This window comes from Amblyomma americanum, chromosome 11, assembly GCF_052857255.1.
Source record: "Amblyomma americanum isolate KBUSLIRL-KWMA chromosome 11, ASM5285725v1, whole genome shotgun sequence".
In the NCBI taxonomy this organism is placed as follows: domain Eukaryota; kingdom Metazoa; phylum Arthropoda; class Arachnida; order Ixodida; family Ixodidae; genus Amblyomma; species Amblyomma americanum.
Window position 1 is genome coordinate 79,143,194 of NC_135507.1, and position 17,631 is coordinate 79,160,824.

Below are 17,631 nucleotides of genomic sequence, written 5' to 3' on the forward strand. Positions count from 1 at the left end.
TGGGCGTGAATAGGATATTTCGCGCACTCGCACTTTTTGCCATAAAAATCGGCTTGTCGTTTACACTAGTTCTATGAAAAAAATTTTGCACAGCATGAATGCAGTAGTCGCGTTCGTGATAATTGATTCTTATGGAAGAAATGGCTTGAATTAAAGTGGATGTCCAACGCGTATGAAATTAGAACTAGATGTTTCTCTGAGCGCTGATCATTATTTAATTGTAAAATAAGTATTGTGCTGGATTCGTACAAATAATGTGATTAGTTTCATGCAAATAAAAGTGGAAAACATATGGTCCCTACTGTACATTCCTGATGGAACTGTTTATTGCTTTTACAATGAACAATAAATCATTCACCTGATAACAAAATTCATGGTAATTAGAGGTTTCTTAAATGTCACATTAGTTTCAGGTAGACTAGTAATATACAAAACAAACTTCAGAGAACATTCAACAAGACATAGCTGAAGGCGCATCTCCACATGGTCCTCAAGTTGTTCTGCTAAGTTTCAAATGTTTTTTCTTCTCCCTTGTGGAAGTGCGGTCTTTGTTCAGAGACTTTGTGTAGAAGTGAAGACGTGTCATGATGAAAAACTTTACAATACTGCTAGTCAGTGCTTCCTTATGGGCAACACAGCCAACGTGTGGCATTTTTTGCATGTGCTGCATAATCTCTGTGATGCTATCTCTGTGCAACTTGTTCCAGCTAAACCAAATGGTGAAAGAGTCCTCCAGTGCTTCAACAAAAGCAAATAGCTCACGTGTCGGATACAGCAGGCCGCCCTGGTCACAGAATGCTGTGAAGGATGAAAGTTGCTTCTCTGCGTTCTCTGGTGGTGTAAGGAGAGCATCGAAGCAATCTTGACATTTTGTTGCGAGGACCTTTCGTCGTGCAACATATCCTGCCAGGTAGTACACCAGTCTGGCATCGCTTGTTTGCTCTGGATATATGTGATCGGGTGCTAAAGTGGTGGGAGAGGTCTGGAGAATGCTAGACGCTTCATCCAGTTTACCAGAGTCCAGCAGGGTGTCGATGTGGCTTGCTAATTCAGCTGTCCCAACTAGAGCCTCGAGCGTTCCACCTGCACAATTCCCAGTACCTGGAGCTTTTACCAGATTATAAAAGCTAAGGCAGTTCACTGCTGTGAGGAACTGGGCCGATGTCGGGTGATCGTTGCAGCCATTAAATTGGCGTATTATGCCAAAAAGCTTTTCAATTGCATCTTGACTAAGCCTTGAAGTTAAAAGGTACTTGTAGCCAATTTTTTCGTTGAGGTAGGCCAACAGTTCCAGAGTGGCTTTTAAAGTTACTCTAAGCCCCTCGGCAGTGCCAGGTGACAGAAAACCAGCCTTTGAAGGCCGTGTTCGCTTCCCACGCATCAATATATGCAAGGGCTTTTTTCAACACATCTTCTTTTTTCGAGTTCGGCCTGAGTGAGCTTGATGGCACTCTCGATGTCATTGCATCGATCAGATTATGCATGAAGGCGACGAACTTTGCTGTAGCATCGGCGTGGTCACAGGAATCTGCAATTTCGTTCTTGTACAAAAACAAGCCATGTAGAACTTGTGGGCTAAAAAGGTGGAATGCCAAATTGACCTTCATTTTTTCAAAGTTATTAGGACTCAAGTGGACATTAGTTATTTTTGGCATTGCTTTCAATGTGACTTGACACTTGTCATGGTCATGGGCTATCTTGATCGGCCTTACGTCCACATGCCCCTCTGGTGTTTTGAAGCCTGCCTTGATGAAGCCATTGCGGACACATTTCACTAAGTGTGGAAAGTCGGAGAAGAAGAAAAGGCGTCTGTCATCTCCACAAGGATGGGCTGTCGATGGTTTGATAGCTTTTGAGCTTGCCGAAATGCGAAAATTGCGCCACATTGCCCGATTCCATGACGCCGCATCACAGGTGACGTAGTCAACCTTAAGACCAGCATTTTCAGAAAGCAGCACAGCTTCCAAAAGAATCTTCGAGAGCAACGGTGCTTTAACATTTCCCTTTGAAGCGAAAACACCAAGGATTTGATGCCATGATCCTGAAAGAGGCTGAAACATAATAACCAGTCCATGGTCACAAGTAACTGTCTTGGCAGCCTCAGGAGTGTAGGGGCCAAGATCAACGAACCCGTCCACTTTACCAGAGCCGCTTGCAACAGCGAAGTTTTCTGCAAGCTTCATCTCGTCGACAATGAGGCCACCATGGCACTCAAATTCAGTCATCTCTTGCGTTTTTCTTGATATGCCAGAAAGCACTGCTGCATTGAATCCAAATCTGCTTTCGTATTTCTTCATATACTTCCTGAGACAAGTGCGGCTAGGCAGCACAAGTATTTTTTGTTTTCGTACATGTTCGTAGAGACGTGGGCTTTTCATGTGCATTATAATACATTCTAGCATCCACTCTGGATTATAGCGCATCCCTTTTACAGATTTGCGGCTTCCAGCCTCAAAACACTGCATGATTGCAACTCTTTGTTTTTGTGGAAGCTTTTCGATCTTTTTTAGCACACTACTTTCTTCAATATCTTCATTCTCCTGCTTCATTTGAATGATGGTTTGATCCAAGCTTTTTACTTTGGCTCTTAGACGTCTCACTGCTTCGGTTCTTGCCCTCAACTTCTTTCCATAATCATAACTGACATTTCGCTTCTTTTCCCGGCACCGTTGATTAATTAAAAGCCTTCTCAAATACTTGCAGGCGACGCACCGCATCTCATTTTCACTGACGGCACCTTTGCACCGTATATGATAAAAGCCTTCGCTCCATTTTATCATTTTTGAGCAGCTAACATGGCTGAACTCAGTCAGTAACCCCGCTCCTGCGCAAACCTGCATGCTGTCAACCTCCTGCAGCACGGACGCTGGATCACATTTCTCGTCTATCGCCGTGAGTTCCACACCCCGGACGAACACCTGATGCTTGACAGCGGTGCCCTCGCTGCGGAACAAAACAAGCTTCTGAGCATGGAGGAGACCCATGTTCGGCCCTGGCAGGCACACACTATACGACACTGTTAGCGGCTCTTCACAAAAAACATGCTTTCCCCATTTGTCTGATGGGAGGGTGACGTTTCTGGCATCCGAAGTTCTTAGTAGGTCCGGTTCGGCAGATGCGGGTGCCTCTGCTGAAACGTCGCTGGCCTGCGGAACTGTTCGCCGCCTCTTCGAAGGCACGACCTGAGGGTCCAGTCGCTCCTTTGGGTTTCTCTTCTTGGGCACGGGCATGGAGAGATACTTAGGCACGTTCGGGAACTTCGTTGGAACGGCATCGGGCTGAAGGACCGGTCTGCTTCTTTCCAAACGTACCGTCTTACCTTGTATGTTGTGTTCGAAATGACGCAGCACAAACTGAGGATCAAAATGAAGCTCGCAAACAGCGGCGTTCCGTTCAAGGGGCTTGTCGGCTCTTGGTATATTCCTCTGCCACTTCAGAAAAAGCTCCTCGTCCTTGGGCACACCGAAAAGCGACAACTTCTCTTTGCACGATTTGTACCCGGTTGTGCAACCGGGCACAAAACAGTGGCTTTGACGTCGGCTCATCACATGCACATTTTCAACAAGCCAGAAAAAGCGCACAGCGTACGGAAACCACTCAAAACTACCCAAAAAGCGCTGAAAACGCGGGCAAATAGGCCTCCCATGCGCTCAGCTTGACGTGTAAACGACGGCGAGCGCCACCTCGCGGATGCATCATGAGGCTGCACTGTGGTTCCCGTAGGAGCCGCTTGGCGGTAGTCACACTTTAGTATTCCAGCCACTGGCTGCCAGACAAGGCAAGGCTCGTCCGGTCAAGAATGTGTCGTGGCGATGCATCGCGCTGTGACGAATGGCAGGGGAGACGAGGTTGATGGGAGGGAGGGGCAGCAAGGAGGGGAGTCATTTTCTTTTACACAACTTTTGTGGTCCCCCCCCCCAAAAAAAAAGTTTCGAGCTGAAAGGTAGACAAAATAAATCTTGGGAGGGAGAAGGGGGGTGGGCAACGAGCGCTGCAGCGCGCACATGCGCTGGGAGAAACAGCTAGCAGAAAGTGCGTAAAAAAAGGGCTTCGGAGGGGGGGGGGGGGGGTAGCATGCTGCATTGAAAAGGGCACGTCCGGGAGATGAGTTGGGGAGATAGGAGACTTCAAAAGAGAAAGGGGAGGGGGCGGAAACATGTGAAAGAGGTTTGGAATGCTCCGAGATTGAGTCATAAGCAGTTTTTAAAGGGAAGCTGAAACGGTTTTCAAATAGCATGAAACGCTGTGGTTGGGAAGAAAGGACCTTGAAAATCATGTGTGTAAATTTTTTCCCGATTCTATCCGCGAACAGAGCTGCAATCGCTTCTTAAAAACCCTCCGGCGGCACGCCCTCGTCGCTTCCGGAAGCGCCGGGTGGGGGGACGGCAGAGAGGGCGAACTGGCGGAAGGGGCGCCCTTCACGAAGAGTCGGCCGGCCGTCCGGCTGCGCTTGCTTCGCTGCGGCCCGGGCTTTGGCGAACCACAGATCAACGTAATCTTCTGCCAGTGCCGTTTACTTCCTCTCGTTCGGGCGTTCCGTGTAATGCTTGAAGCCTGTATATAAACCAGTTTTGGCATGGTACTCCTTTCGAACAGCGCTCAGCACACAGCGTGGTAGAATCCGTCGGCTGTTCTCCCCAAGCCACTCCCACGTTAACCAGACAATCTGGTGGTACGCAGCATGTCGAAACTGCCTGCACAAAATATGTGCATCAATATTTCTCTTTTCGTTATGTTACTTTCTTATCTGTTTGTAAAAGCTTTGCCTTTTCCAGCTGGTGGACATCCAGGCTGAGCAAAGGCCACTTCCAGCACTGTCTTTGAGGCACACATTCTTAAACTCTTTTGAGGTCGTTACGCACAGTGGGCCTTTTGGATTTCTCCTGATTGCTTGCACCTTGTGGCAGCACAAGCAATTCTTTTAATATTTCATCAGCGCGCAGCACATGCAGCTGTACCTAACTGTACAAAAAACCGATTATATAAGCCTAGTATACTTCAGCAAAGCAAACATTTGCATTCATGAGCGCTTGGTCATGGCTGACGATCGACAATGGCGCCAGAATTCATGCAAATTTGTCCTTGAGTCAGAACGGCAAAGTTGTCGAGCCGCGGTACGCATATATCTGCCACAAGCAATTCGGCCGGTTATCTCGACACGCAACAGCAGCAACTATATCTCGCAGCACACTACTTTTCATGAGCAGCACTGCGAGCTCCGAAACGCAGCCATAATTATTGTTCAAAAGCGTGTTCAGCATGCAAAAAAAAAACGTACGGGGGTAAGTGCAGAAGAGTCATGGTTGAACAGTAGCCCGAACATGCTACAGAAGGAAAGCGCACACGGGAGCGCACAGTAGAGCCTTGGAATAGGGGCCCACCCTTGCTGACGAGAAGCCTCAAGTCGCCAGCGCCAGAGAAGACGACGGAGACTTCATAACCGCGAAACCCTTGAAAGATTCAATAAAGTTTTCACTCACTCACTCCAACACGATATGTCTCATGTAGTCCTTTTTCCGCGTTCCAAAGAAAGTCCGCGAAATATGAAAAATACTACGTGACAGGGCGCATGCGCTGTTATCTGAATTGTGCACAAATGTGCACAACTCAGACTTTTGGAGAGAGCATTGGAGGACGCAGCGGCAAGCATAAGAGTCCACTGTGGTCGCCGCCTCCTTCAGGTTGGCCTCAATGTTTCCGAGGGAGCCCTGCGTGGCCCACAGTGTGATGTCATCGGCATACAGGGCATGCCGCACACTGGTGACAGCACCCAGCTGGGCCGGTAGGTGCAGCATAGCCAGATAGAATAACAGGTAAGAGAGCACCACGCCCTATGGTGTACCCTTGGCTCCTTAATAAAAAGGACCATGTTCGTTATCCTGGATTAGAATGTAAGATTGTCTGTGGGTCGAGAATCGCAGCATATATTTAACTTTTTTTTGGGGGGGGGGTGGGGGGGGGTGTAAGGAAATGGCACATATCGGCGGACACCTGAACTGCGCCGTCAGGGAAGGGATAAAGGAGGGAGTGAAAGAAGAAGGGAAGAAAGAGGTGCCGTAGTGGAGTGCTCCGGACTAATTACGGCCCCCCGTGAGCCTTTAACGTGCACTGACATCGCAAGCCCATGGTCGCCTGTGTTTCGCCTCCATCGAAACGCTTCCTCCGCGGTCGGGTTCGAACCCTGGGCACTCCGGATCAGTAGCCGAGCGGCCGAACCACTGAGCCGCCACGCCGCAGTTAGTTTCAAAGAAGTGGGTGAGAATAATCTTGTGGGTAACGTTGTCGAATGCTCCATTCAAATCTAAGGTGAGTACGACCTTGTCATTGTGGGGGCATTCGACGGCGTCGAGGACAGCCCGACTAAATTGTAGCAGGACATCCTGTGCAGATCTGTGTGGAGAAACCCGAACATGGTGTCTGCAAAAAGGTGTTGGGATTGCTGAACTCGGACAACCTGTCAGATATCGTCTTCATGAGTTTGCCCAGAAAGGAAGTCAGAGAGATGGGACAGAGGTTGTCCGTGTTGATAGCCTTGCCAGCTATAAGAATGAAGGTGACCAGGGCGGTCGTCCAGTCGATGGAGAGTGGCACTTCCTTAAGCCGCACTCAGTTATCCAAAAGGATAGGTATGGGTGCACTGCCTATCCAGCTTGCGGAACGCAATAAAAGTAAGCTTCTGCAGTTGGACACCAACGTCATGTGCATGACAGCGAGATTGAGGCCTCTACTGACCCAGGGAGCCATTCCCCTCCAACAATGAAGCGACCAGAGGGAGCCAGTTGTGCGCCTTTCTTTTGGTGAAAATGAACGGCCTCTACAATGTTGTCAACGACAATGAACGCCGGCGGCTCACTTGTTTTGTTTGGTTTTTGAGGAAAGGAAATGGCGCAGTAACTGTCTCGCATATCTCGCTGGTGACTTGAAACGCGCCGTAAAGGAAGGGATAGTAGGGAGGGAAAAAACAAAGGAAGAAAGAGGACTGAAAACTTGATTCTGAGGAAAGGCGCTGCGCGGCACAGCGGGGTAACACTTGTGGCTAGGTGCAACTAGTGGAGTACGTCCGGTACACTAATGACGCTAAGCTGAAATGCGCCGCTGGCTAGCCTAGTGTAGCTTTTGCTACAAAGTTTTACACACGTGCAATTGAAACAGCAACGTGATACATGAACATTCACACTGGGACAGCGGATTAGCATAAAAATTGAGGCGGCCACTTTGCTGACCTAAAGTGCGGTTAGGCGAATGCTTTAGCGCGTTGTTGCTGCTTCTGTCGCTGATGTGTGGTTAAGATGATAATTAAGTACCCAATGTTTTGTAAATATTAAAAGCTGGAGATACAGGAGGGCGTTTGGGAGGCATCCGTCTGATTCGACGCCTACCCGCACTCTCCAGAGTCCTAGGCAAGGAGAACGACATATGCGTTAGCAGGAAATATTATACTGGACCCGCCTCCACGCGACAGCTTGTCTATTATTTAGGCCAACATCTAGCGGGGGTACCAGTCTACGTCCCAATTTATTATGGTCGATGATCTCACCTAATTTTTGCTGGCACTCGTCGTATGCCCAGTGTGGGGTGGACCCCACGGCTACCTGGAAGTTAGCTAGCGATACCTCGTGAACCGCCTCGTTACCAGTGACGGCAGCGTGCGCAGGTGTCCTAATTAACTAAATTTTCAATTCAGCGTTCTTTGGCTGAGGATTTTGGCTCCTACCAGTGACATCCTCCCCTTTCCAAAATTTTGGACGGTGGTTTTGCTGACGCTAATTTTAACCGTGGCTTCCGTTCCTACACAAGCGAGCGCTATCGCAACTTCCTCCTCAGTCTGTATGTTGCGGCCTCGGATGATCTGGGCGTTTCACGAGGTATCATAGATTAGGGATAACGATCACTGCAAACACTGTGGAGCGAGAGGGACCCTCGACCACATAAATTTCGCGTGCCCACAATCCCCAGGGGTGGATCAAAATACAGTAAGTAGAGAAGCCTTTGAGACCTTGCTGCAAAGCGCGGATCCTACCATCCAGCGACGCACCATCCTTCTGGCGGGAGAGGGCACAAGAATCCTGTGGCTGCCTGCCAGCCTCCAATCCAGGGGCGCACTACTCCCCATTTTCCCAGTCCTGGATGCAAGGGGCGGGAAGGGAGACGCCTTTTTTCTGATGGAAATAAAAGTTATTTAAATCAATCAATTAATCAATCAATCAACCAATCAATCAATCAATCTTCTTTACCTGCGAAAAGGTCAAAACAGATTCTGTAGCGAACCATGACGGCCGTAGCACCTTTTCGTTACTGGCGCATGTCCCTTGACTCCTTTCGCGGGCAGTCGCTCGCCGGTGTCAGTGTTCCCGTCGCCATCAACTGCAGCAATGGTCCCGCGCGTCCCCGCGGCTGCTTCTAGGCTGCTGCTCCTGCGGGCCTCCGGAAGGCACAGCAGACGCCGTAACGTTTCACTCACGGCGGCCCGCCGATCTCGAGCCACACGCACGAGACGACGACGGCGCCGACTCAGCGGCGCTGCGAGGCCCGTTCGTTGGCCCACTGGTTTCCTTGGGTTCGTTCGGAGTGTCGTTGGAGTTGGACGCACTCGATGCACGATCCCGAGCAGGCGCTCGCTTCAATGGTCCCGCCTGGCGAATTGACGACTCGCTGGCAGCACCGAACTCGAACTGCGAAATTGTCGGCGGGCTTTTCGTACGCGTCGGGTATTCTGACAGCTGTTTGCGGCATCGAAACTTTTGCCCGCGCGGGCTGATGATGTACACGTCGCACCTTCCAACTGTTCGGCCACTCTTACGTTGGTGAACTTTTCTACTCCACCTTTCGGGAATCGGTGGCTCATCGGACATGGCTTCGTCTGGCTACGATTGAACAAAACGGAGGATGGAGTTTACGGCTGACGGCTCAAAACAACGGGCAGCGCAGAAGGAAGGAAGGAAGGCCTCAGACGTTGCTGGCACATACCCACTACGGGGGAGTGCCCAAGACACAGGCGGTTAATTGCTGGATACAGGAAAGTTTTTACGGGAAAAGGAGTGGTTATAGTGTGTAGTCTGATAGATTGGAAGACGGAAGAACAGGGGTCCTGTTAACTTGGAGATCGAGGACGGGAAAATGGCTTTTTATGTGCATAATAGTATACATAATAGTAGTGTTTCAATGTCGTACTGACTGAGAGCGGGAAAAAGGTATTAGAATGGGAGTCGCTGCGTTTCTTGAAGAAAATTTTGTACAGCAGAGTGCACATTCCTGTCGCTTCGTCAAAGCAAAGAAGCGCCAATGGAAAGAACAACCGCGGAGGACACATGCAAGCCCAGTTGATGAAATGGAATTTGCAAAAGACGCTTCCTCAAATGAGAGAAGCGGTGGCAGAACAGCAGGAAGTGATCTATTGTCACAGGTTCGGCACAAAAAGGGCACAATGGGAAAGTCGCCAGGCAGGATCTCTGACGGTAGAAATGGAAGGAAGGAAGGAAGGAAGGAAGGAAGGAAGGAAGGAAGGAAGGAAGGAAGGAAGGAAGGAAGGAAGGAAAGGAAGGAAGGAAGGAAGGAAGGAAGGAAGGAAGGAAGGAAGGAAGGAAGGAAGGAAGGAAGGAAGGAAGGAAGGAAGGAAGGAAGGAAGGAAGGAAGGAAGGAAGGAAGGAAGGAAGGAAGGCCTCAGACGTTGCTGGCACATACCCACTACGGGGGAGTGGCCAAGATACAGGCGGTAAATTACTGGAAACCGGAAAGTTTTGACGGAAACTTTCCGGTTTCCAGTAGAAATTTAGAAGGGGAACCCGGCAACGCAAACGCGTGAAAGAGACCTCTAGTTGGCGCGAGCGCCAGTCTTTGCTACTCCAAGGAATCAGAAGATGGTGATATTCGGGTGATGATTTAAGAGCCGAGGCAGCAAATTCCTGAAATATTGTGTAGCTGCGAAACCTCACCGCAGCTGTATATGCACACGTTGGCAGGACAGCAACAATTGGGCCGCAGAGGGAGGCTCTTGCTAAGGAATCTGCAACCTCATTTAAGTGAAAGCCCATATGACCTGGTACCCAAAGTAACCTTACCAAATTTAAATGGAGAGGAATCAGGAACTTAAAGAGGCGTAATGCCCGAGGCTCAGTGGGTGAGGATAATGAAGAGCAAATGGACAGAGAGTCTGTCATAACCATGACCTGGGAAACGGCAGTTTCTAATTTTCGTAAAGCTAAGATTACTGCTAATAGTTCAGCCAGAAAAATTGGAGTGAAGTCAGGAATACGGAGAGAAAAAGACCAATTCAGTGAAGGAAAAAAAATTCCCACACCTGCCTTTTCGCGATCGTGCGAGGCATCGGTTGCAATAAGGACATGAGAGGGAAAGGACCTTAGGTGGTCCTTCAACAGACCCTGAAGAAGCGGGAAGGGCTACAGCTTTGCATTCTATGGGAAAATGTCATCGAATTCAATCTGGACAGATGATGAGTTGTTATACATTTGGCGGACATCTGTGAAATGAATATTTATGGGATCAAGAAGGGACTGCACGTAACATATCTGTGGAGTATGAAAACGAGACCAGACGACACTAAAAAAGGCGGAAGGTTGACTAAGAAATATTATACTGGAAGCGTGAAGAGGTGAGTTGCACAATTTTAAAAATGTTTGAACTGTTAAAAGGCGAAACCTAGCTGATAACGATGGAATTCGAGCCTCAAGGTGCAGAACAGCATTAGCGACATATTTTGGAAGCCCCAGATAAAGGCGCTACGCCTCACGCTCCAACAGCACAAGAGGGCGAAGTTTATAGGCAGGAGCTCCTGAGAATAAAACACACCCGAACTCCAAAATTGGGCCGACGTACATTTTATAAATCATAAGAAGTGTATGCCTTCTCATGCCTGATCTAGCACTACAAAGCCTACGTAGGATGCCAATGGCCCGAACTCCTTTTGCAGAAACTTGCTCAATGTTCGGCCGCCAGTATAGAGTAGAGTTATATATTACTCCAAGATACTTCACCATCTGAACTTGAGGTATTATGTTATTTCTATAGACCAGGCAGATATTTACAGGAACAGAAACCGGAAATACTAACAATGTGCATTTCTTCACATTGAGGGGCAGATGAATTCTTCCTAATCGGTTGTCAAGAACATTGAGGTAATTTTGCAGGGTTCGATAAAGATTGTGAATGTCACCTGCTGATGCAAAAAGTGCAATATCGTCGGCATACACATAAGTTTTCACATTTTTAATGCATAGAATTGAGCTTAGAAAAATGTTAAAAAGAACAGGTGAGAGAACTTATCCTTGCGGCACACCTCTTTTCTGAGGAAATCTCTTTGAGGAAACACCATTTTGGCAGCAGTAAAATTATCTATTTTCCAAAAAAACAGAAATCCAGGCTACAAATTAGCTTGGGAAGTTCAGTTCCTGTAATCTTAGTAACAGAGTCGAGTGCTCCACGCTGTCGTATGCTTTACTGACATCCAAGGTGACAAGCGCAGCAAACTGTTTTCTATTGCGAGCTAATTTAATACGACTATCTAGGTCAGTATGAGCACACCAAATTGAACAACCTGGCCTGAAACCAATTTGGCATGGATTCAAGAGAGCATTTTCCGAAATTAATGACATGACGCGGCTGAGAAGGGCACTTTCCACCAATTTCACTAGGTTCGATGTTAATGAAATAGGGCGTATGTTGTCTAAGGTTAAGCCCTCCCCTTGCTTTTTAAGCAATGGAAGCAATGGAACTCATGAAGTATCCATAGACCTTTACTAGAATGATTAACTAGAGCCAACAGGTCTGTAGGAGATTCATTGAACAAAATTTTGATCACAGATGAAGTGACCGTACCGGGCCCAGGAGCCGCTGGGGATAAGCGCAGAACAATTTCCGAAAGCTCAGGCATAGCGACCTCAGTAAAATCACTTGAGGTGCATGTGAATATAGCAGGAGAAGGTAGAGCAGATGTAAAGCGAAGCTCTAGGCTACACGCAATATCCTCTAAGGCATTTGCGATGTCAGCAGGGGACTGAACGAGGGATTCAATGTTGGCAGCCGGGGGAATCACCTTGTTGCGCCTCATGAAATTAAACAAAGCTCGTTTATTTCCTCATTGTGAAAGGAAATTATAATCATTTGTATTATACTCCTCCTTTGCGCGGGCGACAGTGCGCTTAAATGTTGCTGCAACATACTTATAATCCAACCAATTTTTTGGGCATTGATTGATGAGAATTTTCTTCCAAGCTGCTTTCCGTCGTCTGTATGCACGCGTGCACCCAGCATTCCACCAATTGTTCGCGATTGCACCCTTTGTTCTCTTAATCAAAAATTCAGACTTTTGCCTTGCATGGTCTAGTATTGAACATAGATGTGCAGCCTTGCTTTCGGCACTTGTCTGAGCGCAAGGGTCTGAAGTAATTTGGAGGGCTGGTTTTAACGTGTCTTTTAAAGCAACTGTAATTAATTAACGTGCGCTGATGTCGCTCAGGAAGAGTTCATTTGCACGCAAACTTGAAACTAATCGGTAGATGTTCACTGTTTATTGCACAGTCAACAGGCGCCCAAGACATAACAGAGACTCCTGGGGAGGAAAAAGTTCAATCCAAGGCAGAGCGGCATTGACTCCGAACAAACGTAGGTAATCCGGAATTGTTGCAGATCAAGTTGTTGTCAGAAGCCCAATCAAAAAGTCTAGAACTAAAGCTGTCTGTTTTAAACCCCCACGTCACATGGTGCGAATTGAAGTCTCCAAGTAATAGAACCTGAGATCGGCTACTAGACATGAGTGAGTCAAGGGGCCGAGTGTCACGCACACCAGACGGGAAATATGCATTAGCTACCGTAAAGGGCTGCTGACCTGGGACACTGAGGTCAACCGCAAGGATTTCACATTCATTGTCCGCATATTGGAAAGAAATGCATGCCATGTGGCAAGACTTTGTAGAGATGAGCACTAACAACCCTCCCCCTCGTGATTACCGGCCAAGCCGGAACGGACGGTAATCCTTGAGATGATAACTGAAATTTGTAGTTAGCCATGCTTCTTGTAAAGCAACTAAAGCTGGTAGAAGCTGATTGCATAGGGAATTTAAATCTGTTGATGCTGAGAATATAGATGGACCATTCCACTGGAGTACACTTAGGAACCCTATCTCGGTGGGAGTGCCGCAGCCGCTACTGCCTTTTCTAGTATCCTGGTCTTAGCATTTTGACCTGCGTTACTTTTCTTTGTCTTTGACTGGGGGCAAGATGGATCTGCAATATTCAGAGGAGACCCACTTCGTTTCTGGGCGCGGAGATCAGACTCCATATCCGTACAGTCCATAGAGGATGCATCCATAACGCTGTTCGAAGGAGAGGCCTGAGAGGTCTTTTGTTGCTGACATTGTTCTTGGCCCTGTGGAGCGGAATCCATGACTACAGAAGGAGGAGTAGCTTCCGAAGCCAAAGAAGGCAAGAGTGGAGCGGTGGACACCTGCAGAAGTTTGGTCATCTGAGCAGCTATGACCTGCGGAGTGCACTTGGATACGGTTTCCATAATGCGATTCATTGCATTTGCCACAGCCTTCTCAACTGCCGCTGTAATAGCCTGGGACCAACTAGAATCCATTATGGGTGGGCATTTGGCGGCCACACTAGAGTAACCTGAGGCTTTCTCCTTGACCGCGGCAAAAGCCTCTCTCCGCGTGTATCTGCGCTTGTCTATAAGCTCAAGCATCTGAACTTCTTGTGCTCGTGCAGGACAGTCAGGCGAATCAGCAGGATGAGCACCACTACACAAACAACATTTCTCTTGCTGTTCAGGACATTCCTCTCTGCAATGACGTTCCCCACAGGCACAGCAGCGTAAGGCCGATTTGCAGGCTTTGCCGTGGTGGCCAAATCACCAGCAGTTTTGACACTGAAGGGGCCGAGAGTTAAAGGCATCTACTCGAAAAACCAATGGCCACACCCTAATCTCTGACGGGCAAAATATTCCTGCAAATGTGGCAATGACGGACTCCATAGGAATTTTTACTCCGTCAACCATCCTGCTGCATCGATGACAGCAATCACTCACGCATGCGAGAGGGTCTCAAGCGTTTCAACAGGGCTCAATCGAGAGTCGACCCCTCGGACCAAGCCCTTGGAACATGCTAGATGAGGCGGAATGAATGCGCTCACCGGGTGGTTGGCGAAGGTCGTACACTTTAGCAGGTCTTCAATACAGTCTTTATAAGAAGACCTGCACAAAATACCACCCCTGCCGAACTGCCGGACATCGGTAATGTGCATAAAGTGCTTCGATGTGGACTGAAGGGCCGCCTGCACTGCCTCCGGGTTGTTCAGTCGGATAGCGCCTCCATCGGAAGGCACTAAAGCGACCGGAATGATCGAAACTCCACTGCGGATAAAGAGATCAATTGGGAGCTGGTCTTGAGGAAGAGATGCCGACCAAGGGGAAAGCCCCCGGACGGGAGAAGAATTACACATTAAGCTCTCGTCCCGCGCCCAATCACCCCAGAACAGGAGCAAGCAGGCACAGACAAAAGAAAGGAGAAATTTAGCAAGCTAGCGCCACACAGCCAGGTGCTTAGCCGCTGCCCCACAGCCTGGGTTGCTGGGCCACGTCACCTTCCTCCAACGAGCAGGCCGGTCACCTGACTTGTCCAACCTTCTTCACCTTCAAGTGCCTATGCCGCTGAGCTTGTAGCATTCCATTTTGATGTTGCGTTTGCTATTAATAACCCTCCTTCTATGCCCATTCATTTCTATGCTGATTCTCTATCTCTGCCTTCTGCCCTGTTTTCAGTTACTTCATTTAACCCGACAATTATTTCCATTAAGAAAGATCTCTATCATTTGTCTTCTCTTGCCTCATTTCTTTTATTTCATATCCGGGGTCACTCCGGAATATTTGGAAATGAGTTAGCCGACCAGGCTGCTGGTAGTGCTGGGCAATGTGGCCATTTACAGACTTCTACCCTTTCACGCCGTTCCGTGCGTTCCCGTTTACACCATTCTTCACTTATTTTATGGCGAACTTATTGCCAAGAAAGTAATGCCGGCACCGAATAATTTAACTGGATCCCTGATACGCTCAATATTCCTTCCATCCGCCTACCTAGGAGTCCTCTTATTACTTTACTCACTGGGCATGGTCGATTCCCTTTCTACTTTAAAAAAATTGGCTCATCTTCTTCAGTTTTCTCATGCGGTGTTTTGTGCGAGGATGTCAGTCATTACTTCCGGAATTGTTCTCTTACTACTCCTTTAGTTTCCCGTTCAATGTCTCTCTGCTCATCTGAAATTACACTGTCTACTTACCCATCTCTTTTGAATAACCCTGCTGCTTGCGCTGTTTTGATTCAAATGGTTCATCTCATCAGCAGCACAATTTCTACACATTCCCGATGACCACCTTCGTCACTATAATTTTTCGTGCATAAGCTCTGTACAGAGAAGTGCTCTGTGTTCCTTTGCGGGACAAGGATGCATTTCTCTGTGGTCTGACACTGTGTTTGAACCAACTGTGCTTGTGACTTTATTTGTGGTGACATTTTCTGTGACTTATTCTGTGGTTCTGATTGTCTGTGCTGTCTGGACCAACTGTGCTTGTGACTTTATCTGTGCTGGCATTATCTGCGACTTTATCTGTGCTCCTGACTGTCTGTGGTGTCTGGACCAACTGTACCTGTGACTTCATCTGTGCTGACATTCTCTGTGACATTATCTGTGCTTCTGTCTGTTCTGTGCCTTTGGGGTTTTATTTTTTTTGTTCTTTCTATTTTCCTGATTTTCTCTTTAAATTGGGTTTTCTTAGCGTTTAGCTCTTTTTCTTTTTAATGGCTTTAACCTCGGTAAAGCGTACTGGTCCGGGATCCCTCTCTCTTTCATTTATGTTTTTTTTTTGTATTTTGTTCTCAGAGGACCAATAAAAGGGAAAAGGGGGATTGGCCAAGGTACAGTAGAGAATGCCACTGAGGTATTTGTGCGTAGAAAAAAAGACGTGAGAAGACTGAATGAAGATTAAAATTGGAAAATTCAAATGAATTAAAGAAATATGAATTACCAGGAATAGAATCAAGCATTTATGGACATGCGACAAAATTTTGTGTACAGCTAACAAGATAATCAATCAGTTGCACTTTTGTGATCATGAAGGTAGCCGCACACACTGCTTAACGGGAATTCCTTTGCGCTCGCACCTAACGAGAGAAGAACTGGAAGAGACAGAGGGAGTTCTAACCTCGTAAGAGGGACCTCCAAATTTTGTTTTCTCTGAACTGTGAACCACCGGCACGAGAGGAGAAAATGATGTATTGTTTCAACTTGCACACATGATACAAAAAGGTTTGCCGCAGCGAACCCACATCTGCATAAGTACCAATTTAAGTGAGGGTTTCTGCACTGCAGAAGCGTCATTAACACCTCACAAAGCCATAATTTACACCGCCGGATATTCCACGGGTACTTTAAGCGGTGAAAAATCCATGGTATTGAGCAATGGATCGCTCCAGCTGGTTGAGATATGTTGGAACCACTGGAAACGTGAAGTATCTAACAGAATGAGGTGAGGGACGAGATAGATTACAGGAGCGCTAAGACCTGACCTTGCCAATAAATCAGCCACCTCATTAAAATAGACGCCCGAATGCCCAGGTACACAGACAAAGCGGATCTCACGCACTGTGCGCGGAACAAAAAACTAAGCGAACGATTCAATAAAGATTTTCTCGAATTTTAGAGAGAGACTGGAACTTAAAGGCCGTCTGCAAGAATAAGAACCCGTGCTGCATGCCTAGGAAGTTTGAGAGGAGCCAAACCAATGGCTAGAAACTCTGCGAAGAATATAGGAGTATAATCAAGGATACGAACGGAATAGCTCCAAGCCAGCTCCTGCGAATATATCCCAATCGCCGCCTTCTCAAAGCTGACGGAGGCATCAGTGGAGATAACAGTAAATGAGAAAAATTCTGTAGGCGTTCAAAAAAAAGACCATTTAGGATATTTGCGGGCATATGTTTCGCATGGGACGGGAAAATATGGTCGTAATAGAAGACGGGGCCAGCCAGCGCATCTGCAACTTACTGCAAGATCAGATCAACCCCAAGCGGGACTAACAGATTCTGCGTGAACCTAACTTGCGGAAGCTAATAGCGTGGCCAATGATTAGTGAAAAACAGGTGTGGTTGGGATAGAAAAACGGGAATACTAACGCCGGGGGCCGGGTCAAGAGGCCTGAGGAAAGTGCGCACTGTTAAATGTTGGAGGCGGGATAAGAGATCAGGGATACGGGCTTCCACATAAAGGAGAACGTTTGAAGCTGATTTTGGGAGCCCGAGGCATAGCTGTAAGGCACGCCTTTCCAGTAAAGCTAATGGCTGCAGCTTGTAGTTTGCGCTACCAGAGAACAAGACGCAACCAAATTCCAGAATCGGTCTCATATAAGCCTTATAGAGCAACAGTAATGTGTCGCGACACTTGCCAAACTTTTTATTGCCAACTCGTGTGAACCAGTCCAGAGCGCGTTCCCCTTTAATAACATTATTTTTAATATGGTGTCAACAGTTCGAACTTTGGTTATAAGTAACGCCTAGGTATTTAACCGACTCCACCTGCGGAACTGGAGATGAGCGGTAGACTAGCGAGATGTACAAAGGAGTG

General features: G+C 47.6%; 1 protein-coding gene across 1 annotated transcript; it reads right to left on the minus strand.

Moving 5' to 3' along the window:
* Positions 1-2,519: 2,519 nt before the first annotated feature.
* Positions 2,520-3,594, minus strand: LOC144109742 (uncharacterized; the record flags this gene model as incomplete). Its single annotated transcript, XM_077642537.1, has 1 exon — positions 2,520-3,594. A coding segment is annotated over exon 1 (1,026 nt), but the record flags the coding sequence as incomplete, so codon positions are not given.
* Between the last annotated feature and the right edge of the window lie 14,037 nt (positions 3,595-17,631).